This window comes from Cervus canadensis, chromosome 23 (assembly GCF_019320065.1).
Source record: "Cervus canadensis isolate Bull #8, Minnesota chromosome 23, ASM1932006v1, whole genome shotgun sequence".
Lineage (NCBI taxonomy): Eukaryota > Metazoa > Chordata > Mammalia > Artiodactyla > Cervidae > Cervus > Cervus canadensis.
The window spans coordinates 40,862,396-40,887,758 of NC_057408.1; the positions used below are offsets into that span (position 1 = coordinate 40,862,396).

Sequence of the window (25,363 nt, forward strand, 5' to 3'; positions counted from 1 at the left end):
TACTTATTTTGGCTGCACCGGTCTTAGTTGTAGCACATGAGACCTTTAGTTGTGTCATGTGGGATCTAGATCCCTGACCAGGGATTGAACCCAGGCCCCCTGCATGGGAAGCACAGAGTTTTAGCCACTGGACCAGGGAAGTGCGTATGTTAAACATTTCAAAAATGATGTATTTTCAACTTTGTGCAGTGTATAATTAACAGGACACGCTGAATCCCACTGAAACACTGAGCTTCTGTGGAACCTGACGAATCCACTCACCCTGTCCTCGGGATGGGCCCCTTCTATTCTCCAGGATTGCACCACTCCTTCTCCCCCCTCAGGCACAGGAGCAAAACTCGTCCCCAGCCCTTCTGGCTGTTTTCGTTTGCAGCAGCAGCACAGGAGCAGCAAGAGCGGTGCCACTGCCCAAGAAAGTGGGAAGGAAGGGTTAACACGCATCGCTCAATTTAGGAAGTCATCAAATGCATCACTTTTGGGAAAATGCGCCATGATATTCAGAGCTAGAGGGAAGAATACAAATGTAATTCATTAATTTCCCCTGAAGGATTGAGTGGGGCTTCCTTGGTGGCTCAGATGGTAAAGAATATGCCTGCAGTGCAGGAGACCCAAGTTCGATCTCTGGGTTGGAAAGATCCCCAGGAAAAGGAAATGGCAACTCACTCCAGTATTCTTGCCTGGGAAATCCCATGGACCCAGGAGCCTGGTAGGCTACAGTCCATGGGATTACAAAGAGTCAGACACAACTGATCGAATAACATTAAGGATTGAGTATACATATCTGTGTTTATAAATACAAATCCGCTAATCACTTAAGATCAGGTAAACTGGACAGTTTTACCTGATGAGGCAAAGGTTCTTTCTTCCTGCTAATCTAAGACTCCAAACTGGTTATTGGCAGACCCAGGATTCAAATCCAGTTTTATGTTTCCTAGTCCCCTATGTACATGTGTGCACGTTTATACATGTGTGTTTATGTGTGTGCTTTTCCTATGTTCTAGACTGCTTTTCTGGATTTCCCCACACACCATGCTTCTTCTAAGATCTTCAGCTCAAAGTCACTTTCTCCATCAGGACTTCCCCAACTTTCCCATTTAGACTTAATTACTTCCTTTCTGCTCTTAAAGGACTCTGCTGAAATTGTCATGATGGGATTGCATTATGCTCTGCTCTGTTACCGGACATGACTGAGCTACTGAACAACAGCAGAAATACTATACTTAGAGGCTTGCATGTTTCCCATCTTTTTGACCCTCACTAACCCTGGACTTTTTTTTTTGTTGTTGTTGTTGTTCAGTCACTCAGTTGTGTCCTACTCTTTGGGACCCCATGGACTGCAGCACACCAGGCTTGCCTGTCCTTCACTATCTCCCAGAGTTTGCTCAAACTCATGTCCATTGAGTTGGTGATGCCATCCAACCATCTATCCTCTCTCTTCCCCTTCTCCTCCTACCCTCAGTCTTTCCCACCATCAGGGTCTTTTCCAGTGAGTTGACTCTTCACGTCAGGTGGCCAGAATATTGGAGTTTCAGCTTCAGCATTAGTCCTTCCAGTGAATATTCTTACTTACCATTATTGAACAAGTAACATGCCCATATCAGTCCCATTGCTTATTTCCAGATTTCCACAAACATTGCCATAGGTACCAAAAAGAAATGACCATTCCAGTGAACCTGATTACATTCTTAATTTGAAGAACTGCTGAAAAGAGGGATTTAATCCAGTACTTACGAAGCAGCAGTAAGATGCCCGTAGTGATCATGCCAATCCCTGTTGATCCCATACCAACATTTGAAGCCTCAGTTTGGTCGTCAGTGACAGATACACTGGTGACAGAGCTACCATCCCCGGTACTGATGTCTGTGGTACCCGGGTACAAGCACATGTGGTTGATGTCACAGTCACAGGCCCTTAACTCTATGATCTGCGGCAATTCGCATGCTCTGTTAAAACTGTCCTTTACTAGGATTGGGATTTCATAGTATCCAGAATATAAAGTCTGCTCAGCTTTCAGGATTGCAGAGGTAGCTGAAAAGCAAGAGAGAAAATAAATTAAAGATGGGGGTACATATATATATAATGGAATATTACACAGTCATAGAAAAGAATTGAAGTCATATTGCAGCAACATGAACAGACCTAGAGATTATAATACTAAGTGAAGTCAGACAGAGAAAGAAAAATATCATATGATATAGCTTATATGTGAAATCTAAGAAGATGATACAGATGAATTTATTCACAAAACAGAAATAGACTCACAAACATAGAAAACAAACTTTGATTACCAAAGGGGAGATGGGGGGGATAAATTAGGAATTGGGGATTAACAGATAGATACCAAAATATATAAAATAGATAAAAAATAAGGTGGTACTGTATAGTAGAGGGAACTCTACTCAATACTCTGTAAAAATCCATATGGAAAAAGAATTTGGAAAAGAATGGTTATATTTGTATGTTTAACTGAATCACTTTGTTGTATACCTGAAAGTAACACAAAAATTGTCCAGTGACTGTCCTCGAATATACAGGAAAAATTAAAAAATTTCTTGGGGAGTAACTCTTCCTAATACCCATGATTAACTTATGATCTGACCTTTTTTCATGCTCGTCATAGAATACATTGTCAGTTTTTAAAAATTAACACTTGTGATGCTTATTTCCAGAGCAACAATACTTGGCATATAATATGCACTCAGTGGATATTTATCCAATGAATGAAGAATATTGAGCTGAAAGGAAATATTGGAAGTTTTCTATTTGGGATGACAGCTTCCAAATACCCTCATGAAGACTGCGCATCTCTTATTCAAAATCACTGTCTTAACATTTAAAATTATTCCCAAAACTATTATTTTACTAATTCTTTGTGCTGTGATTATCTATTGATTTTTATAGAAACCATTGCTTAAAACATGTTGAAATTTATCAACCTGAGGAGGCCTTAGAAGTGATTTACTCCTAAATCATGAATAGTAATTGGTGAATCCTTAACACTCAATTATTATTATTGTTAATTATTACTATTATGGGTTATTGCTTTCAGTTAGCTATGTAATAAGTGGCTGTGTCTACCAAAATGTAACCTGAGCTCAAAATAAGAGTCAAATAAGTCATGGCCCCAACCTGCTAAATGGGATTTTTTCTTTTCTTCAAGACCAGCATGTAAATAGACCCATAAGAATATTCTTTCCAATAAGACTATATTTTTTACTGACAAATCTATGATATAAATATCTCATGTTGAATATTTTTTCTTGTTTTTCCTCATAAAATCTAGGATATGAATGAAGAAAAAGTAGTTAGCAATTATTTAAGAATAACATATTGAATTTTGTAGGGAACGATGAATTTAGAGTTATCTTGATTTTAATGGAATTGCTTAGCTTTTAAAAATATTAAGGTGATTTTGTGCAAAAGGGCTAAAAGGTTTTATGGTGAAAACAGGTTACCTAATTTCCTCCAAGTCCTTAATGGTGGCATTTTTTTTTTTTTCTGGCATCATTTTAGGATGAATGGAAAAGCTTGGTGTCCTCAGAAAGGTGGATTTTTCCTCTTACCTTGAACTCTGACCACCATCTTACCACCCTACCCACAATGTCTCTCCTGTTTCTCCAAATGAATGTCTGATGAGGGAGCTATTGTGGCCACAATGGGGGCTTCCCAAGTGGCACTTTACCAGGTGGTAAAGAACCCGCCGGCCAATGCAGGAGATGTAAGAGACGCGGGTTTGATCCCTGGGTTGGGAAGATCCCCTGGAGGAGGAAATGGCAACCCTCTCTAGTATTCTTGCCTGGAGAATCCCATGGAAAGAGGAGCCTGGCGGGCTACAGTCTGTATAGTCCACAGGGTTGCAAAGAGTTGGACGCGACTGAAGTGAGTTAGTATGCACATGTCCAGAATGAAATTGTCTCAAAACATTTCATTTTCTATTATACATCTAACATCTCAGGAAAAAGAACCCAAGGTATGTAAATTGTTAAGATGCCTGAAATTATATCTCTATTTTTATCAATGTGAGGCCTTTATTTTAAAGCAGCAACAGTTATCATAAACACGCATACTATTATGGACTCTTTACACTTTTGGTGGAAATAGAGTTAGAAAGTATTATTATGTGACTTGACTAATTACTTGGTAATTGCTTTTGCTTTTGGCCTTAGAGTATAAGCAAATTTGCATTCTACTTACCATTTACTGATCTGATATCCCAAATGTTCGCTGTCCCTGGGGGTTCATTAACAACACAGAAGGTAAAGGGAGACCCATAAGAGTGACTGTTAACGTCTGCAGCAGAGATGAGGATGGAGGGAGAGGCAATGCAGATGTTTTCTCTCTCAGCAACAATGACTGGGCAGTAATCGTTGACATCAGGAACTTCGATACATATGGTTCCGGTGGCCGTTTTTACAGAGCCATCTGAAACAGCAAGACATATAGGGTGTTGGGGTGAATGGTGATGGGGAGAAAATTCTTTCTCATATCCCATGATGATGCCACAGCATAGAGGAATAGTATGACTTGACTCCTGAGATGGTGCGTGATAGGATCCTGCCTGCTTAAATCTCCTGAAGCCACTCTTGCCTTTGCTCAGTACCTTCCAGACACACTGGCTTCTTTTTAGTTCTTTGAACTCATTCTTTCCTAAACCAAACACTTGTGCCTTCTAGTCACTCTTCCTAAAATGTTTTTCATCCCTGTTTCATTCAGCTACGTATCTCAGAATGCAAAATTCAGCGTCCTTTCTCAGAGAAGGTTTACTGCTTTCTAGTCTACCGTATCTCCCCAAAGGAGACCCCTGTAGTCCAGTTTAGAGCCTTTCATTCTGGGTACTTATTGAGTCTGGTGTTTGTGGAAATAACTGCAATTGAAGTTAAATAATTGTTTATTTCTTTTTTCCTGTTTCACTGTTTAGATCTATCCATTAGATAGACACTGTTTCTCTCTGAAATGGTACTTCTGAAAACAAATATAAATATATTTGCTTTTTTCCTAACCCCTTTGAAACAAATTTGGAGTTAGTATGTTATTCGAAGGGACAGAGGACCAAGAAATGGGAGTCTGGGCTTTTAGTCTACTTTTATACTTTATGTTGAATAAAGAACTGTTTTGTTTTTTACTTGCAGAGAGTCTTAGTATTTTCATTTGTGAGTCAGAACATTATCATCTCTAGGTATTTGGCTAGGTCACTCTTTGTGAAGTTAATAAATGTCTTTTAAAGATGTCTTCTGTATGCCTAAATGGTAGAGTCATTTAGTTACTCGAATGATAACAAACCAGGAGCCTATTCATGCTGTATATGGTTTTGTACAGTGTATTCTTATACCCGATTTGGGAGTTGACTTTCTATTCTAGATTTAGGTTCATTAGAGAGACACTAGATTATCCTGCAGATTAGATTATGTGCTGTATTGTTCTCTCATCCTCTGGGTTAGGAAGATCCCCTGGAGAAGGGAAAGGCTACCCACTCCAGTGTTCTGACCAGGAGAATTCCACGGACTGTATAGTCCATGGGGTCATAAAGAGTCAGACACGGCTGAGCGACTTTCACTTTCTGTGGCAAACCACAGCTGAAGCTACTGTCGACAGCATCTGCTCCTTGTCGCGTCTGCTGTAGGCAGAGCTCTGCTTCTTTACCTACTGGCCAAGCATCCTTGAGCAAACTTATTCCAGCTATCTGGAAGGCTTGTGCCAGTGCGGATACTTGGCTTAGGAGAATCAACAATGGCCCTTGTTTTTAGGTTTCTGTGGGTACATTTTCATGTCGTTTTCTTTTTATTTACTTGACTAATTTTTTATTCTAGTTTTTGAACTAGAATTGGATTTTCTCGTATGACCCATTGGCTGTGATCAACCTGGCTAGAATTCATTTTCAGAATACTGATAACAAATAGGGCTATAATATTTATATAACTCACGCAGATGCTGAAAGTGACACTCATAGGATGAAGACCAGAATGTATGGACTGTAATTGTTTGGGTATTACCGTGGTTTCTCTTTCAATCCTGTACTGACTGTTTATCTTTCTGTTTGTTTGGCTACTGTAAATTTCAGGTATAAACAATGCAATCCTGCAATATCTATCTTCTATTAGGTATGTTCTTGAGACATCTATCGTCTCCCTTCTTTCCTGGTTACTGGCCTTTCTCTGTTGTTTTGTTTCATAGTGGCTGGTTTCCTAGCTACTGCTAGGAAATAGCAGTAGTAGCCTTTGTTCTGGAGAATCATTAACTGTTCCTAAACAAACAAATTCCTGTTGCTACTCACCAAGGGGAATGCTTAATAGATTTTCCCACGTGAGGAACTGCTCAATTACAAGTTACTTCAGTGCATCTGCCCTTACGAATGTAATTTGAATCTTATATTTGGAAAAACCTTGTGCTTTCTTGGTCTTCAAGAAAGACCAAGTTTCTTTGGACAACAATACTCACACAGGCCTCTTACTGTAGCTCAATTTTAGTGGTTCTGAAATAACTATACACTTTGGGACACTGCCTTACCTGCTGGTGAATTTTGAGCGCACTTTGTAGCACTTACTTAAGTAAACATTTCTGACAAACTCTACAAGCTGATCAATTGTCTCAAGAGATGAGGTCGAAAGCAGAAACTGAATTTTATTTATATATTTTAACTTTTATGCTTCACACTGTAAATCACATACAATTTTTTTTGTAAATAGGTGAAATAAATTATGACTTAAATGTAAATTATGATTATAAGGATACTGAACTCAGTCCTTGATCTAAGGTATTTAGAACTCTCTATAAGTCTTAAAGACACCAATAAACTGTATGTTGGATTTGAGTCAATCTCGTATCAACATTAGAATATTACTTGTCCCAGGTTGGATGCATGAGACAAGCGCTCAGGGCTGGTGCACTGGGAAGACACAGAGGGATGGGATGGGGAGGGAGGCGGGAGGGGGCATCGGGATGGGGAACACATGTAAATCCATGGCTGATTCGTGTCAATGTATGGCAAAACCGCTACAATATTGTAAAGTAATTAGCCTCCAACTAATAAAAATAAATGAAAAAAAAAAAGAATATTACTTTTACTGAATGTAATAGTAATACTTTTATTAAGAATTGACAATAAATTTTCTTACCATCTATAGCCAGGATCTCTGCTGTGTATATCCCATTGATAATATATTTTGACTTCTTATCAAATTCCCTAGAAAATTGTATCTCTCCAGTCCTTGAATCTATTTTTAACCAGTTGCCTGCATCATGTCCTATGATATACCTGTTTTTAGATAAATACATTCATTATTTGCTTATATAAAAGTTAATCATTTTAAGCTGTACAATGTGTTAATCTTATAAATGGTATTTGCATGCTTTATAGTGACAACTGAGTCAGTTTATAAAATATATAGAGAATAAAATTCCAGTATTGAACATATTTATGTACAGATTCACAACAGAATTTTATAATCTCATAATTGTTACTCTTCTGGCTCTTAATATAATTGTTAATAGAATGTATGAAATTATTTCAGGGTTGTTTATAAAATCATAGCAGTGTCTATTGAAAGAATGTGAGAATGTGCTTTATTCATTTTCACATGTGATATATTTTTTTCTTAGATTTTAATGCAAATTGGTTTCAGAGCCCCTCATTGTTGGCCTGTTAGGGGTTGTGGTATCATCTAGTCTGCCTATGTATGTGGATTTTTTTTTTTTTTTTTACATATAATGGATTCAAAGCTTTTGACCTTATTGATAGAACATCTGTTCTCTGTACCAGGCATAAATTCAAACGTCCAAGACACTTATCTGGCACATTCTTTCCTCTGATAGACTTCATAATTTTTGTTGCCTACCAATTTATTAGCTAATTAATCAAAAATTTTTATGTCAAAAGTAATTTATAGGTCAATAGACTTTGTTCATTCCAAAAATATTGGAAGGAAAAGATATAGAGAATACTTGTATATTTCACTATAGTTATTTTCCAGGATATCTTACATAAATCTAACTCATATATAATCTGTGTATCTAGTGACCTTAATACCTACCTTTCTATTTTTTCGGTTCTGATTCTCTTAAGATTCATCAAATTTCTGAAACATCTATGTTTCAGCCTCTTCTTTTTTTTTCTTTTTCATTTTAGGTCAAGTAGGAGATTGAAATTAGACCCAAAGTCATTAGATAACACAGCTTTTAAGAAAAAAAAGTGACTCATCTTTTATGATGTCTTATTGTTTATAATATAGCTTAGTCATCTTGGGGCCAGGGTAGTATAGCCAGGCGCAAAAGGTCAGAGAGATTCACAGAGTATCTGTAGGTGGCTCTTTGATCTTACAATTGCCCGCTGGACGCAATTACTCCTTTAACCCATTGGAGTCCTTATTGCCTCTAAAGCACTATTAAAATTCTGAAATAAAGTTAATACTGCAGTTGTCTTCTAAAACGAAGAGAAAAAGTAAAGCAAAACTTCAAAAGTACTTCAACCCTCATACACTAGTACCTTCTAGTGAATTAATATAGGAAGAGCTGAGCTTTCTCTCTTTAACACGAGCAAAATATCTGCAGTACCTGACATTTGTTGCAGGATTTCCTGTATCCAAATCTATAGCTGTGTATGTGCCAAGCACAAAATTCAATAAGGAATTTCCTTTCAGTCCTTCTCGCACACTGAATGTCATAGAATTTGGATGAAATGCGGGTCCTTCTCTCACATTAACAACCTGAATTCTCACAGGGGTTGAGTGCATTCGGAATTGAGAGGCAACCGAGTGGTGAAACTCAGCTTGGTTTTTAACTCCAATGCTAAGATGAATATTAGGCACTTGTTCATAATCCAGCGTCTGAAATGATAGAAAGTTAAAAAAAAAACAAAACAAGCTCTGAAACAGCAAAAAGACTTTCTTGATAGAAGTCAAGATTAAAAAAGCAGTACACTAGAATAACTAGGCCAGGAGCTATGCAGTTCTGCTCTTGAACCGATCAAATTTTGTTTGTTACCGCATTATGCATATCATGGGCTTCCCCGGTGTCTCAGATGGTAAAGAATCTGCCTGCAGTGCAGGAGACCCTGGTTTGATCCCTGGGTCAGGAAGCTCCCCTGGAGAAGGGCATGGCAACTCACTCCAGTATTCTTGCCTGGAGAATTCCATGAACAGAGGACCTGGTGGGCTACAGTCCATAGGGTCACAAAGAGTTAGACACGATTGATCGGCTAACACTTTCACTTTCATTTACGTATATCAGACATGTTATTTCCTTTATCTTTTGGCATAATCCGGTGCATGGTACATGAATCATTTAGGCCTGTGACTTTAAGTTGGACTCTAGTTTCGAACTTCCTACATAAAACCCTAAAATGAAAGATGATCCTTCTTTCCAAATGAGGTGCTTATGAAAAATAATATGTAAAACTTAGAATGAAAAAAAATATTTACAGTTATTAAATGAATAAATACTAGCCATGTCTCTTGTAGAATGCCTATCTGAGAATATCTTGGAAGTATAATCAGAGAACCTAGAAGCCAGTATATATGATGTAATTGAACCTGTAATTTTGAAAAATGATGCAAACAACTTCTAAAGGAGAATTTGTGACTATTATAGTCTATAGCTATTATAGACTATTAGAGCCCTCAACTATAATTTAATTGGGCTGAGTCTGGTGAACAAGAAGACTCCTTCATAGGGCACATTCAAATGAGAAAAGTCACCTTTGAGATGGGTTCTTTGGATAAAAGATGAATAGAATCTTTTAATCCAGAATGACTGATGTGGTGACATGAGAAGTCACCAACAATGATTCAGCACAGAGCTGAAATGAATTGTGGGCTAAAAAATGAATTTTCAACTGGAAGAGATCCATTTTCTCCATTTGTAAAAAAAACAGTTGTAGAAAAGGGAGTACTGGGTGCTGTTAGAAGTGCTCTGGGAGCTAAGATAAACATAATTGCAACACATTTACCAATAACAGAAGATAAGACATAAGTACCATCAGCAAGAACCTTAGAAGAATCTCTGCTTCTCGGGGAAATTCCATAACCTCATGAATGTTCTTCTAGATTTTGGTTAAATTCTTCACAGGAGGTAGTAAGATAAAAATATTCACAGGAATTTACTAGGGTTCTTGTTTGGGGCTGGCTCAACATGCCTCACTTAAAATTCAGCTAAAACCCTTGAGATTTGGGATTTCAATTGCTGAAATTCCCAGGAATTGACATTTTCTGGTACAGATGTGTTTGGAAGAGACCAGCAGGGCACACACAGTCGGGAAAGATCTTACAGAGATCAATAGAGGGAAAAATCTTCAGATGCTTGTTCTTTCCTAAAACTTGGTTTACTGGTCCCGGATTACACTGTCGGGCAAAGAGGTGGCAGTTAAGTATGAGTTTGGAATCAGAGAGATCTGGTTGGAACTTGTCTTTGTCATTTGCTGCCTAGGTGAACTTAGACAAATTAGTTTTCCTCTTTGGTTTTGTTTCACTTTCTATAAAAAAAGGAATCATAATATTTTCTTCCCTTAGTTGTGATGATTGAGATAATATGCATAGAGCCTTTATACACATAATATAACCCAATAACTGGTGTCCAGAGACTGCTTGCTCGCGTGCTCAGTCGTGTCTGACTCTTTGTGACCCCATGGGCTGTAGCTCACCAGGCTCCTCTGTCCATGAAATTTTCCAGGCAAGAATACTGGAGTGGGTTGCCATTTCTTCTTCCAGTGAATCTTCCCGACCCAGGGATCAAACCCACGTCTCTTGCCTCTTTCGTATTGGCAGGTGGAGTCTTTGCCATGTGCCATGCGGGAACAGGGTCAGCACGTGTGTAATAAATCTTGATTAGGGTTATTATAAAAATACACAACCAATATTTCTTTGTTAGAATTCCAATTGGATAGTATTTTGCTTTTCTTCTTGATGTTCAAGTGAATGTGTGCATACTCCCCCATCTATTTATATTCTTTGTTATCTATACATATGTGTTCATAAATACCAAAAAAAATTATTATTGACAAAGAGATTTTTCACTTTCTTAGAGGTCTTTCTCTTGTTCAGGTATACCACAGGGGCCAATCCTAAGGAGGGTAGGACTTCCAGGCTTCCATACCCAAGAAATGGGGTTAATTAATTATGGGCAATAGTGAGAGCTGGTGGGGAAAAAGAGAAAAAGGTTTGCTAAACTAAGGATACCACAGTCCTGAAAGGAACACGGTTTCCAGAACAAAGGGAAAACCATGAGGATGAATCTGTTAGGATTTTCTGCTCAGAAAATCCTTAAGAGTGATTTATAAGTGTGATGGTTATAAAGTGGGATAGTTCCTGGAGAACTGGGACCATGTCTGATTCATATTCCTGGCACCCTTCATTTCTCAAATTTGGGTTGAACTGGATTATTTGTAATGTCCTCAGACTAAGGAAAGGGTTCTAGAAATCTTAGTCAAAAGCTTGTGACTTAGACGTCAGTTTCTACGAGGTTAAGTGATAGCTTGAGTGAATATGGAGAGAGTCCCAGAGGACATTAGTGACCTCATTCCAAATGCCAAATCTTGGAAAATTGCACATACATCCTCTACATACATAGCTCTTTTGGCTGTGTGCTAGCACACATATTCAGTTCAGTTCAGTCGCTCAGTTGTGTCCGACTCTTTGCGACCCCATGGACTGCAGCCCGCCAGGCTTCCCTGTCCGTCACCAACTCCCAGAGCTTACTCAAACTCATGCCCATTGAATTGGTGATGCCATTCAACCATCTCATCCTCTGTCATCCCCTTCTCCTTCTGTCTTCAATCTTTCTCCAGCATCAGGGCACACATATCAATATTTTAAATTTCATTAGCCCTCCTACATTATTTTGATGTTTTAAAGCATATTGTTTTCTGCTCTTTGTAAGAAACTTGGGAAGTTATCATTCTGAAAAAATATACATACTTTGTTTACACCATATCTAATACTACCTTGACCAATCTTTCATGAAATTGAATTTCCAGTAGTTTTTTTTTTTTCTTTTTTGCAATAATGTAAGTAGATCTTTAAAAAAGTTTTAGCTGTCACAGAAAACATTATGCATGTCATAGATAGTGCACTGCCTGAGTGATGAACGTGTTTTCTTTTTCATTTTTCTAATTTTGTAGAAATGATGAACTCTGCATTCAAGCTCAGTGCCTCCTGTTTCGGTGAGAGCAGCAGTTTCAGTAAGTGGCATCATCATTACTCTCAAAGTTTGGTGAGCTGCTACTATCTTCTGAACACGGGACTAGGTTCAAGGGATGGAAAGATATTTAGGTCAAGTTGTGCTCAAAGATTTTTTTTTTTTTGCTCTTATTTTAGTAGTTTAGGAGGCAGATTAAAAGCAAAAAAAGTTATATATTGCAAGTAATATACAAAGACAGTGATAAAGGTGGTAAGAAGATAGGTAAGAATTTCATGACATGTCTAGATCTTGATTTTTAACTAAGATGCAAGGTAGAACAAATTCTGATCCCTGGTAAGAAATGTGACTAAATATTCAGAATTTGATGAGGTGACAGGCAACCTCCTCTCTCTTTCTATTCATGTCACATTTGGCGGTGGCTCCTGTTTGTTCCTTAATTTGTATTTTGACTTCATTCACTTTAGATCAGGTTCCTAACTTCAAGACTTCATCAATATAATAATTATTTTCTTTCATCTTTCTGGAGTTAAGCTTATAATGTTATGGCTATTTAAAAATATACCCCAAAGCTTTTCTTGGTGTATAAATAGGGTTGGTGAATTTTTTTGGTTAAGGGAAGATATAAATATTTTAGGCTTTGGAGGTCAGATACAGTTTCCGTGTTGAGCATTCAGTTCAGCCAATGGAGTGTGGAAACAGCCATAGGAAATATATGAATGAATGTGTGTGGTTGTGTTTCAGTAAAACTTTATTGGCAAAAAAGTGGCTGGTCAGATTTGGCTGCTGTTTGCTGATCTCTGGCCCAGAGCCATGTTTCTCAAACAGGAAGTTCATTGCGTATTCTTGGAGTCTTTGTTTTCTCTTAAGGAATTTTGAAATGTCGTATATTGATTTGAATGGCAATTTAAAAAGCACATACAGATGTTTTCCATGTTTTTGATGACTGCCTGTAATTTGATACACTGCATGATTTCTGTGCTAGTGGTTGTATTTTGTGGTAAAGTAGTAATACTTTAATTTCTCCAAACAGTTGCAAAAAGGACAGAAAAAAATTCAATATATAAACAATATGTTTGCCTCAGATAAGGGCTAAATGGCTTCCTAATCTACTGTCTGCAAAAAAGTATCACAGTAACTGGAATAGAGAAAAGTAGTAACAACTGAATAATCACAGTTCACACTGCATGCTAAAATAAATACATACATAGGTCTACTAGTATATGTTTTCATAGCTATAAGTTCTGTTTATGTTGTTAGTGGTAATTTTGTTTGTGAAAAATTGATTTCACTTATTTCATTAATGCTAATTTGAATCTTATTGGTCTGTAGTTTTATTTGTATTTTTAGATTTTATTGTTGTCCATAAAGCATAAAGTAGTTCAAGAAAAATTAATCTATAAGAAAAAAAGTCAAACCCTACAGTCCAGTACTCAAAGTTCTTAATATGTGTTCTTGCATCTCATCACTTTTCTCCATGAATACTCTGCAAACAGCCCCACAGAACTGCTCATCATGCCTGAACACGCCTTTTGCCTTCTCACCTGTGTGTTTGTGCATTTTGTTACCCACGTTAACAATCTCAGTTATAAAGTCTTAAACCTGATTCCATGACTGAAACTCTTTCAACCACCTCTTGCTCAGAAAGATCTTATCTGTTAGTACCTATTTCATATTCACCCATCTGGCTATTCACTGGGGCTTCCCAGATGGTGCTAGTGGTAAAGAACCTGCCTACCAACGCAGGAGATGTAAGAGACACGGATTTGATCCCTGGGTCGGGGAGATCCTCTGTAGGAGGGCATGGCGACCCACTCCAGTTTATGCCTAATACCATAGCATCTACTATGTGTTTGGTTTTTAACTCATATTATTACCTAGTTTGGAAGTACCTGCCTTATTTTCTTAACTAGATGTTGGGCACTGTGAGAACAAAACAGACTTCTTATTTCTCTTAGTAATAAACACTGCATTGCTGAACTGATATAGTCCACTAACTCAGGATACTTGTCCACACAAGTAGTATGCAAGGTTATGGTATATTTGTTACAGAGACATTCTCTCTCTCAGTATTTTAGCCCTTCTTGGAAAGCAAATATTGCAGATCCCATACTGTACCTTGACGACTTTCAAAATGCCTTCGTTGGTTTGTGGGTCTGTTTGAATATCAAACCAATTCCCATCATTTCCAGAAAGAATTAAATATTTTGCCAACCAGTTGTCAGTGCCTTCTTCGTCAAGATCAATTGCTTGAAATCGGATCAGTTCCGAACTTAAACAATTCTCTTCGATACTCGCTGAGTACTGAAATGGCATAGATCAGTTTTATAATCAATGCATTTTCAAAAGGAAAGAGATTGACTTATCATAATTATTATTTGAAGTGCTAACAACAGACTATGCCAATGATTTTTGCATCAGCCATCTGTTCTATCAGAAATAAAAGAATAAAATGATTACAAGATAATAAAACTGATTTTCTTGTGCTGCACGTGGAATCAAGGTCAAACAGGCACTTCATTTTATTTTTCTTGCTTATTTTAAATTTTGCTTAAGTTAGTTATTCCTTTTAAGTAAAGGGTGGGATGGTAATTATATTAGACTTTGTGGACCAGAGAGTTTGTGTCGGTTACTCATCTCTGCTGTTGTTAAGATCAAAGCAGCCACAGACAACACAGGACAGTCGTGGCCCAATAAAACATTTTAATTTTAACCAAAACAGGCAGTGAGCCAGGTTTGGCCCTACTGTTTTCAATTGTGTGCCTCTTTATGAATATGGAAGTTGGAATGTTTGGGACTTTTCTGGAATTGATTCAGCAAATCATCAGGCATAGAAAAATACATCAACGTTGTTACATGATTCCCAGAGTTATGTTCATAAATTTCTGCATTTCTGTGAGTAGAGTATGGGGGAGATAGTTCATTGCTGCCAAAGAAGAGATTTACACAGAATAGTGACTCAAAGGCATACGTACTATTCAGTGAACGTGAAAGTCACTCAGTCGTGTCCGACTCTTTGTGACCCATGGACTGTATAGTCCATGGAATTCTCCAGGCCAGAATACTGGAGTAGCCATTACCTTCTCCAGGGGATCTTCCCAACCCAAGGATCAAACCCAGGTCTCTCGCATTGCAGGTGGATTCTTTACCAGCTGAGTCACCAGGGAAGCCCCCAAGATACGGAGTGGGTAGTCTATTCCTTCTCCAGCGGGTCTTGTATATGATTATATGTAAGAAGTTCCAAAGTTTATACAGCGAGAAAGTTGAGTACGTCTACACGTGTCATAACCCCGTGGACAGAGGAGCCTGGTGGGCTACAGTCCACGGGGTTGCAAAGAGTTGGACACAACTTCACACAGCACAGCAGCATATGTGTCATAGAACCAGGTTCACAAACTAGCAGGAAAGTAAATCTGTTATCAACCCTTATGGGGAAAAAAGGGATAGAAGAGTAACGACTCACAGAAGTTTTCTCCAAAGTGGGGAAATTATCGTTGACGTCTAAAACCTTGATTCTGCAGTCACACTCTGAAGACAGTCCATCTGTAGCTCCATCCCGATCTGAGCCCCTCACGAGGAGGTTATACATGCTGTGTTGCTTAAGATGAAAGAGAATTTTAAGACTCTGACCTAGTTTGGAATACAATCCAACACATTCTGATTATTCCATTTTCTTTTATAATTTTCTGTCATCTTTCAATACAATATTTTTTTCTTTTCATCATTTTCATTGAAAAGTAATGGCTGGACTATTTTTACTCTTCTCCTTTACACGAAAAAGGCATGGGCACACATGAATCATTTCATCTTTGTCTCTTCAAAACTGAATTCCTTATTTTTAAAAATTCATTCACAGCAGGCTTTACCTCTCTGTCGAGGAAATTGGACGTCGTGCGCACTTCTCCAGTGTACCTGTTCATGATGAACATTGGTGAGCCCGCTGGCTCCTGAGACACGATCTTATAGGCAATTTTAGAATTCAGATGATTGTCTTCATCTGCATCTGTGGCACTTAGCTTTACCACCAGGGTGTCTAGAAATGAAGACGGAGGCGAAGAAGGTTTGGGAGTCTGTTAGAATCAGTTCTGCAAATCATCAGGCATAGGAAGAAAGAGTAGTTTGCCTTCTCCTGAATTCGCTTGTTCTAGTTTTCCATGAGAATATAGTACCATGACTTTCCGCTTCACTGCTGATTACAAAGATGATGGTGGTTTCCTTCTATAAAATCCTTTGCCATTTATAAAGTACTTATACTCCTTAAACGACTAGGTGGCAAATTAGCAAAATATAGGAATCTTTAAAAAATCAATAATCTTTGTTTTAAAATGTACTTATTAATTTATTTAAAGTGACAACAATAAACTCATTATGTTTACATAAGTCACATTTTTTAAAAATAAAAAATGAACTATATCACAATGGAATTTAGTGACATGGTTGGCATTGTCTCACGTTTCTGCAAATGTATTTTTAAAAAACTTTAAAAATTGTTTAATACAATTAAAAAAAAATTACTTTCCATTTTCAAATACAAATTTGGCTTTTTCTGATATTGAAATTGCCTGTATTTCAATCTACTAAAGCTTTTGACCAAGACAAATAGATGGTGTAACGCAGTGAAGGCATGTCACTCCACTTACTTGCATCGCTGTTTTCTTCAATGCTGGCTGTGTACACATTTTGTGTAAAGACTGGGGGGTTATCATTTATGTCCATAACTTTGACTCGAAGCTCAAGAGGCCTTTCTAAGTCTTCACCCCGTGAATTCAGGGCCCGGCAATAAATCTGTGGAAAGTTGAAAAAAAAAAAAACCAAAACACTGTTTTCACCAAAGGAAGTTAAGCAAAAGCCTGAAAATATATCAGGTAGTGTGCAAAGCAACAATTTTCCTGGTAAATTCAGACTGTATTACAATCTAGTGATTTAAATTTTATCAAGATATTTGATCACATACATAATGTAACACATGAGAGAATTCTGAACTGTAAATTTATATTTTTAAGTCATTTATTTGATTTTGACTTACTGTATTTTATCAAAAGTAAGCATTGGTCCTGAGATGCTATTTTTTAAAGAAAAAAAAAAATGCATAACTCAGAGCACTGCTGTGACTTACCAAGAAAAGTGGTGTTATTTCTCGGTCCACCACTGAAGTGATGTTAATTTCCCCCGTCCGAGGGTTAATGGTGAACACTCCATAGGGCGGTCGATCAATTCCTGCCCCAGAGATGCGGTATGTAATCTTCTGATTCACTTCACAGTCTGATCGAATCTATGAAGAAAATGGCCAGAAGTGTGATTTAATTTAAAGCAGGTCTTAATCTGCCGAGTGCAGTGGACCGAGAAGGGAATGGACTTTGTAGTTAGGTGGGCTTTGAACCAAAAGCTGGAGCCATGACTTATGCCTGTGTAACTTTGGAAAATTCACTTAGCTTTGCCAAGCACCAACCGATAATGAGATATTAATAATACTGCGTATATCCTGGGTTTGCTAATACCACCTATACCCTAGGTTTACTCTGGTGATTGTATGAGGTAGCACATAGTCACCTCACCCCTCCTCACTTCACCCCAATTCCTGGCATATGGCACTTAATGTGCTTGATGCTACACTTGTTATTATGAAAACATTCTTTAATTTTCTGGTTCTCTTTGCTCCTGGAGAAAGAATTTGAGAGAAGAAAGCACCATCTCTACTGTTTTTTAAAAAGGTGTTTCACATTAATACAACAGTCTAGACTTTAGTTAGAGATTTAATCAAAATTACCAATAAATTAGGAAAGCCAGAAGAGAAATACAGTGTTTAGAGATATTGGCAATAATTTTATCAGTTGAAGCCTACTGTATCACTCATTTGCCAAACAGATTTTGTGACAAATATTCTGCCATGTAAGTTTTGAGTAGTTTTGTATACGCTACTCATAAATTTAAACAAAGATATTTCAATTTTGAAATCTCACTTGTATATTGAAGATGAGAACACCCAGTAAAATACTAAGATTTCTTGCCCAAATATCCACACTTAAACAATGACAGCTGAAAATACAACTTGGATTAGCTTGCCTTAATCTAAAGATCTTATTTATATAAGTGAGAATCCAGGAAATCCCCCAAGTGTGAATAAAAAGAGAAGAAAAGGAAATGGCAATCCACTCCAGTATTCTTGCCTGGGAAATGTCATGGACAGAGGAGCCTGGTAGCTATAGTCCATGGCGTCACAAAGAGTCGGACACGACTGAGCGACTGACACAAGATATCACACAAATGGGATAACAGAAAGCTGTAACTGTGAGTTGAAATGGTAACAATTTAAAGCTTTCCAAAAATTTCCAAGAATTTGAAAACTTCTGAGAGAAAATAATCTCTTTTCTTGAGGTGAGGTTACATCTTTGATATCAGTGGGATGCTTACTATATATGTAAAACTTTCTATATACATTTAAGCAATGCATATATGTAATATTTAAGGAGAGAATTCTGGTAGATCACTGTACTGTTGATTTCACCATGAGGGCAGGGCCAAGATATCCAGAAAGCGCTAATGAGGCTGTTAATGCGGGTCCCCTCCTTCACGAATCAATTTATTATATATTCTTTTCTTCACTCTCCTTCCTTACTGATTGCCAGTATTTAGAGTACTTTTTAAGACTCTCTTAATTAATTTCTGGATGTAGGAATCTAGTGGAAGTTTTTGACCCTGTCCTGTCTTGGAAGGGATTAATCAATACTGTAAACCTTCCCAGGTGGTGCTAGTAGTAAAGAACCCGCCTCCCAGTTCAGGAAACTCGAGATGTGGGTTCAATTCCTGGGTCAGGAAGATCCTCTGGAGAAGCAAATGGCAACCCACTCTAGTATTCTTGCCTGGGAAATCCCATGGACAGAGGAGCCTGGCAGGCTACAGCACATAGGGTCGCAGAGTCAGACACGATGGAAGTGACTTCACACAGGAAATCTAGTGGAAACTTTTGACACTATCCTGACTTGGGGGGAATTAATCAATACTGTAAACCTTTGATTTTGTATTATAAGACTATTGCATACATCATGCATACCCCTCCTATAACGTAGACATGTGACAGTACACAGAATGCAAACCAACAGATAAAGCTCAGTTATGCAGGAGATCCAGATTTCCCCGGATCACTCAAAGACCCTCTGCTTTGTATTATCAGCTCCCAGACTGTGATATTCAAAACAGTGTCTCAACAATGTGAACAAATTACTCCACATCACCCATCTTCCTAAGTCACTATGGTGTCCTGGAGGCTGCAAGTCCTCAACACGTCTGGGGCCTTTCCTGCCTCCAGAAGCCTTTGTTATCAGCACAGCCTCCTCCTGTTTGTTTCATCACTTACTCTGGCAATCGGATTCCTCTTGGAGTTATCTTCTCCTTCTCGACAGGCCGCAGCAAACTTGATCCATTCCCGCTTCTGTCTTCTGACTGTTTGCCATTTTGCGGTGCCATTTTCCACGTCCAATTCCTTCACCTTAAGCAAAAAGCATTCCCATTTTGCACAGTGTTAGAGCAGTTTTACTCAGTAAGGACATTTATTCAACACTGTAAGGTGCACCCAGAGGAAGCAATGGTATTGAATTTGAGGAACAAAGAAAGTGTTTACTATTTCATAACTCTGGATGGACACAGCCTGGTCACCTTGACTTAGCAACTTCTCTTGGAATGATCTCTTTCTAACTATAGGATTCTAGTGAAACAAATTTTCTTAGCTTTGTATGGAGCTTATAGTATGTTCTAATGGGTAACAGGTGTGGTTTTTCTTTCCTCAATCTGTCCTTGCCAAGTGAGGAGTCCTGCCCATCTCACCCTTCACTCTGCTGTGACCAGGATTCCTGGTCTCCAGAGTGTAAAAACTGTAGTGTTCCTTGTGAGTATATCCCCTGTGAAAAGAGCTTTGTGTTGGTGAGTGTGCTCAGCTAAGAGAGGGAAGGGATTTTTCTCCTCTCTTGATAAGGACACTGCCCTGGCTAGGCATCCAAATAGATTAGCGCAGGATTAGAGGGATATTTTAGCTGAGTTGATGGTACCTGCAGTAATCCCATGGACGTCTAGATGGCTTCTCAGCATTGTCTGTTTATATCTTTGCTTGCTATATGTTTTTATCTGTAGTCTTATGTTGCTATTGTTGGAGGATATTTAAGAATTTTATAGTTAAAGAATTTACATGGGAGGTGAGAGGCAGGCTCAAAAAGGGAGGGGACATATGTATAGTACCTGTGGCTGATTCATGTTGATGTATGGCAGAAACCAACACAATATCATAAAACAATTATCCTTCACTTAAAAATAAATAAAGAAGAAAAGAATTTAGAAATATTACTACCTAAGTGTTTGTATACATGTGTACTTATGTGTAGAGATTTTTAGCAGTAACTCCTAATATATTTATCAAGATGTGGATAAGTGTGTTTGCTTTAATCAAGACTTTATTTAATTACCACTTTGGGGAAAGAAATCAGTGAATTTCAAGAATCAAAGAATTCTTAAATTCTTTCAAGAATCAAAGAATTTTTCATTTTCTCCCCATTTTGATGCAACTTCCATTTGATACAAATGTTCCCCTGTTTGCAACAGAGATTAGAAAACTAATTTTTTTTCCAAAGGTTTGAGATCCTCAAAATGGAAATTTAACTACTGAAATAAAGTCCTGCTGGAGATAGAGGACAGTAGCTTTATATCCTGACTCCTGCTCTAAGAATCTGCACTAGATTCTCTGTTGTTTTGTTTAGTTGTGATTACATATTTTTTACTTTTGTATCTTTTACTCATTGATTTACTGTCTGTTATCTTCTTGCTGATGTAACTGTCAAAAAATCCTCTTCCCACTCTTATATGTAACGTTGCTTCTTTTTCTTTGATTTAGGTTGGAAAATGTATAGATAAGCTGACGGCATCGTTTGATAAGTAGGAGTTACTACTCTGAGCTGTCACAAACCATGGCTAAATGCATGGCTATTGGGGAATATAGGTTTTACCATTGCTATTTCAACTTGGAAGAAGTTCTTTCTCATCTTTTATCTCAACTGTTATGGTTTCTGATTTTTGATATATGATGCATTACAAAATTCAGTTTTTCTTTTGATTTTAAATTGAAAAATAGTTTTATTATACATTACCTCAACAACAAATTCACTGTTTACTTCCAGCACCACCTGTTACGGAAGGTAAAATATAAGCATAAATTTTCATAATTTAAAGGAAGCCATACCAGAAAAGCATTGACAGAGTTTTCATTAATTCATTTGTTAAATACTATTTTGTTAATAATATGGAATAAACATGGGTAATGCAAAATGAATAATACAGGCTTTTGGCCCTCTAAAGGCTTAACTTTCAGGGAAGACAAACTTTTAACTTAAAGCAAGGCAGGTTAGGATACATACTTCAACAAAGATACTGATGGGCTCAGTGAAAGGACAGAGTGGACCACTCAAGTTATCAAGGTGAATCCTGGGAAAGACTCATAGGAGAGGAGGCCATTGAAAGGGTCTTCAGGATGAACCTGCTTTGATAAGAGGAATTGATGGGGAAGAAAATTTTCGCAAGAGGAAATCACAAGTACAGTTGTAAAGGCACTAAGTTTTAGAGGATGTTCTGTAAATGGTAAATAATATTCAGTCAGTTCAGTTCAGTCACTCAGTCATGTCCGACTGTTTGCGACCCCATGAACTGCAGCATGCCAGGCCTCCCTGTCCATCACCAACTGCCAGAGTCTACCCCAACCCATGTCCATTGAGTCGGTGACACCATCCAACCATCTCTGTTGTCCCCTTCTCCTCCTGCCCTCAATCTTTGCAAGCATCAGGGTCTTTTCAAATAAGTCAGCTCTTTGGATCAGGTGGCCAAAGTATTGGAGTTTCAGCTTCAACATCAGTCCTTCCAATGAACACCCAAGACTGATCTCCTTTAGGATGGCCTGGTTGGATCTCCTTGCAGTCCAAGGGACTTGAGGAATTAGAGGAAATCATGAGGACTGTTGGGTGACAAGGCTTAGATGTGAGCTTGGAGCTAGATCATGAAGTTTTATATGCCAGACTCAAGAGTCTAGACTTTATTGGGTAAGAGACTGGGAGTGATGAGAACATGATTTTTAAAACACGTCATTGATACAAAGAGGAGATTACAAGGAGAAAGCACTTGAAGTTGACAGCCTTAGATAGCAGTTGCTTAGGTAAGGCATAGAACATGAACATCGGTGCTGAGGTGGCACTGGGAAGGGGAGAGGATGGAAGCTTGTGGGCTGCGGGGCAGGAGAGAGGAAGAGTCACATGATTCTGTGAGGAATCATGTGAGGAAGAAGAGAGGAAGGTGAGCGAGGCTTTCTTGGAGAATTGAGGTACTATTAATAGAAACAGAAAATCAGCAGGAGATTATCACTGCAGGGAGATGGTGACCTAAGTTTGTTTTATTTGTTTTCAATGGGTTTCTGAAATTTGGAATAGATATAAAAGCTATATGTGTGCGTGTGCTCAGTTGCATCCGACTCTTTGCAACCCCATGGACTGTAGCCCACCAAACTCCTCTGTCCGTGGGATACTCCAAGGCAAGAGTACTGGAGTGGGTAGCGGTTGCCTTCTCCAGGGAATCTCCCCAACCCAGGGATTGAACCCATATCTCTTGAATCTCCTGAATTGGCAGGCAGATTCTTTACCAAGTATGCCACCTATAGAAGTAGAATTTACCCAAACAGGAGTGCTGTTTAAAGTTGAAGGAATTGAAGCTATGTCTTGAAACAGTTTAATATAAAGGAAGTAGGCAGGGATCGGAATCTAATGGGAACCGCTTGTATTTGTGCAGAGGTCAGAAGGAAGAAGTCTGAAAACAGAGGGCACCCAGAGACTAACAGAAAAGAGAGGTCAAGGGATCAGGACTGTGTGTACAGCAGATTCTGTTAGTGTGAGAATGCTAAGAAGGGGTAGGGGTTATGGTCCTTGCAGTGGAGGGCTGGAGAGGATGTGTAGTTCAGAAAGTAAAAGAAGTTGAATAAGTAGGTGAAGGAGAAGTAGCCAAAGAGCGGGCAGAGTGAGTGGACTGGGGTGATAAGTTAGACAAAGAGGGAATATTTAGTGGTTTACGTGCCATAGCAAGGACAAGGAGAATGGGAATGAGGACATCATGGGATCTAAAGTAGTCAGTCTTTGCTAACTTTTCCCAGGGGCATAAATCAAATTATAGGATTCAAGAAATAAGTTATTGAGAAAAATGGAAATAGCAATTATAGATTACATTTTCAAGTTCAGATATTTTAAAAGTGTGAGATGCCGTGAGGATTTAACTAGATCAAGTCATGTTTTGGGACACCATGATCAAATATATAGTCTACAGGGAGAGGAAATGGGATTGTGGAGAAAGAGTGATAGGAAGAGAAAGGAAATGGAGGGGGAAGAAATCAAAGGTGGTTACGACTGTGACTGAGAAAATTCTGTTGTTCTTTAGTCACTCAGTTGTGTCCAACTGTTTGAGACACCATGGACTGGAGCCCTCCAGGCTCCCCTGTTCACGGGATTTCCGAGGCAAGAATACTGGAGTGAGTTGCCATTCCCTTCTCCGTGGGATCTTTCCAACCCAGGGATAGAACTCATGTCTCCTGCTTTGGCAGTTGGACTGTTTACCACTGAGCCACCAGGGAAGCCCTGATTGAGAGAATAGGAATGGCTGAATCAGAGCTGTGGGTGAAAGAGACCAGATAGGAGGAAGACTGTTTCTTCTTCTGAAACAGAGGGTCAAAAGAATACAATGAAGAGAGAAAATCATTTGGAGGTGTAATTGGAGGAAAATTACACACATACCTACTTCATAGTTCTGAACAGTTGGAGTGAGCAGGTGTGGGGAGGGCTAGAAGAGACTGTCAAAGACCTCTGGAAGCTGCCAGAGGGGAGGTAACAGGAAGCCAGTCCAACAAGCCCAAGTCAGAGAGGAGCCGCCGGCCCACCTAGCATTCTTGAAATGATTATTCCCTCATTGTGCATTTGTTCTGTGTCTTTTCTAGCTGTACTTGACAGTCTGGGAGTGGGTGGACAAAGAATACGAGGGCTATTCTGGTTTGGGGGTTTGTTGTCAAGAACATAGCAGAGATGCAGGGAGGGGATCAGACACGACTGTGAACCCCAGAGAGTCAGTGAACTGAGACAGAGAGCCTGGGACTGGTGGAGGGGCGCAGAGCAGATTTTGCAGGTGTGAGATGGGGGGGTAAGAGGGAGGGTAGGGTGGGGATTTGGAATGACAGCTGAGTCCAGAGAGGGTAAAATACGGAGGAGAAATTTGACAGTAGGGCCCAGTATTTCCTTTTAACTTACTTTCTCACTCATGATACTTTTATTAGACATAGTAAACTATCTAGACCTGGGAAGAAAGTTTATTATTGAACAGAAGATGGTTTTAATTGGTTGCATAAGATGTCTTATTTTGTAATTAATATTGCCTTTTGGGGACTTCCCTGGTGGTCCAGTGGTTAAGAATCCACCTTCCAATGCAAAGGATGCAGGTTCGATCCCTGGTCAGGGAACTAAGATCTCATGCTGCAGGGCAACTAAGCCCCTGGACACAACGAAGATCCAAAGTATTGCAACTCAGACCCAACATAGCCAAATAAATAAATAAGTAGGTTTTTTTTTTTTTTTTGAATATTGCTTTTTGGGAGTTAGGTATTCTTTTTGTTAGAAAAATAGATGATTCTGGAAGGTCTAAGAAAGTAAAAAAATCACACAGTATCCCACTACTTGGAAATCACCATGGTTAATATTTGGAGAAATTCTTCCAGGATATTTTTTTTTTAACACATATACAAGTTGTAATTTTTTTTAACCAAAAAGAAATCATATTATAACATGCCATTTGATAATTTGGTTTTTGCACTGATTATTGGGGTAAAGTTCCATGTCAGTGAATACATAGAGACATTGTATATTTTGAAGGTTGCCTTATGTACCACTTTAATAGATGTCTTCCATTCAGGGTATCAGGATATTAGGATAACAGAGAACTGACAGATTCTGTGATTTAGAGCTGGAGATGAAACTGACATGCGATTCTCAAGTGCTGTCCTCTAGTGAGAGGTTAAGGGTGGTCTTGGTGGATGTCAGATGCTCGGTGAGCTCAGCATGTAAGCCCACAGTTACTAAGAAGCTCTCTGTCCTCATCTTCACTTCCCCCTTGTCTCTCTTCTCTCTCTCCTCTGCTTCTCCTCCTTCTTTCTCTCTCCTTTGATATTCTCTTCCACCTATTC

At 38.6% G+C, this 25,363-nt stretch overlaps 1 protein-coding gene and 1 long non-coding RNA gene across 2 annotated transcripts in view; one reads left to right on the forward strand and one right to left on the reverse strand.

Moving 5' to 3' along the window:
- Positions 1 to 25,363, forward strand: part of LOC122425447 — a 71,949-nt gene that overhangs the window by 16,047 nt on the left and 30,539 nt on the right. The window contains exon 2 of the long non-coding RNA XR_006264853.1: positions 12,107 to 12,166. This is a non-coding gene — a long non-coding RNA (uncharacterized LOC122425447). The remainder of the gene's footprint in view (positions 1 to 12,106; positions 12,167 to 25,363) is intronic.
- The window catches only part of DSG4 (desmoglein 4), a 39,720-nt gene that overhangs the window by 5,522 nt on the left and 8,835 nt on the right, over positions 1 to 25,363 (reverse strand). The window contains exons 2-13 of the mRNA XM_043443822.1: positions 21,255 to 21,290; positions 19,478 to 19,609; positions 17,240 to 17,395; positions 16,764 to 16,908; positions 15,990 to 16,156; positions 15,587 to 15,721; positions 14,242 to 14,427; positions 8,548 to 8,819; positions 7,113 to 7,252; positions 4,195 to 4,422; positions 1,732 to 2,028; positions 262 to 404 (exon numbers count right to left, since the gene is read on the reverse strand). Of these exons, the coding sequence (XP_043299757.1) occupies positions 262 to 404; positions 1,732 to 2,028; positions 4,195 to 4,422; positions 7,113 to 7,252; positions 8,548 to 8,819; positions 14,242 to 14,427; positions 15,587 to 15,721; positions 15,990 to 16,156; positions 16,764 to 16,908; positions 17,240 to 17,395; positions 19,478 to 19,609; positions 21,255 to 21,290 (2,037 nt within the window). The remainder of the gene's footprint in view (positions 1 to 261; positions 405 to 1,731; positions 2,029 to 4,194; positions 4,423 to 7,112; positions 7,253 to 8,547; positions 8,820 to 14,241; positions 14,428 to 15,586; positions 15,722 to 15,989; positions 16,157 to 16,763; positions 16,909 to 17,239; positions 17,396 to 19,477; positions 19,610 to 21,254; positions 21,291 to 25,363) is intronic.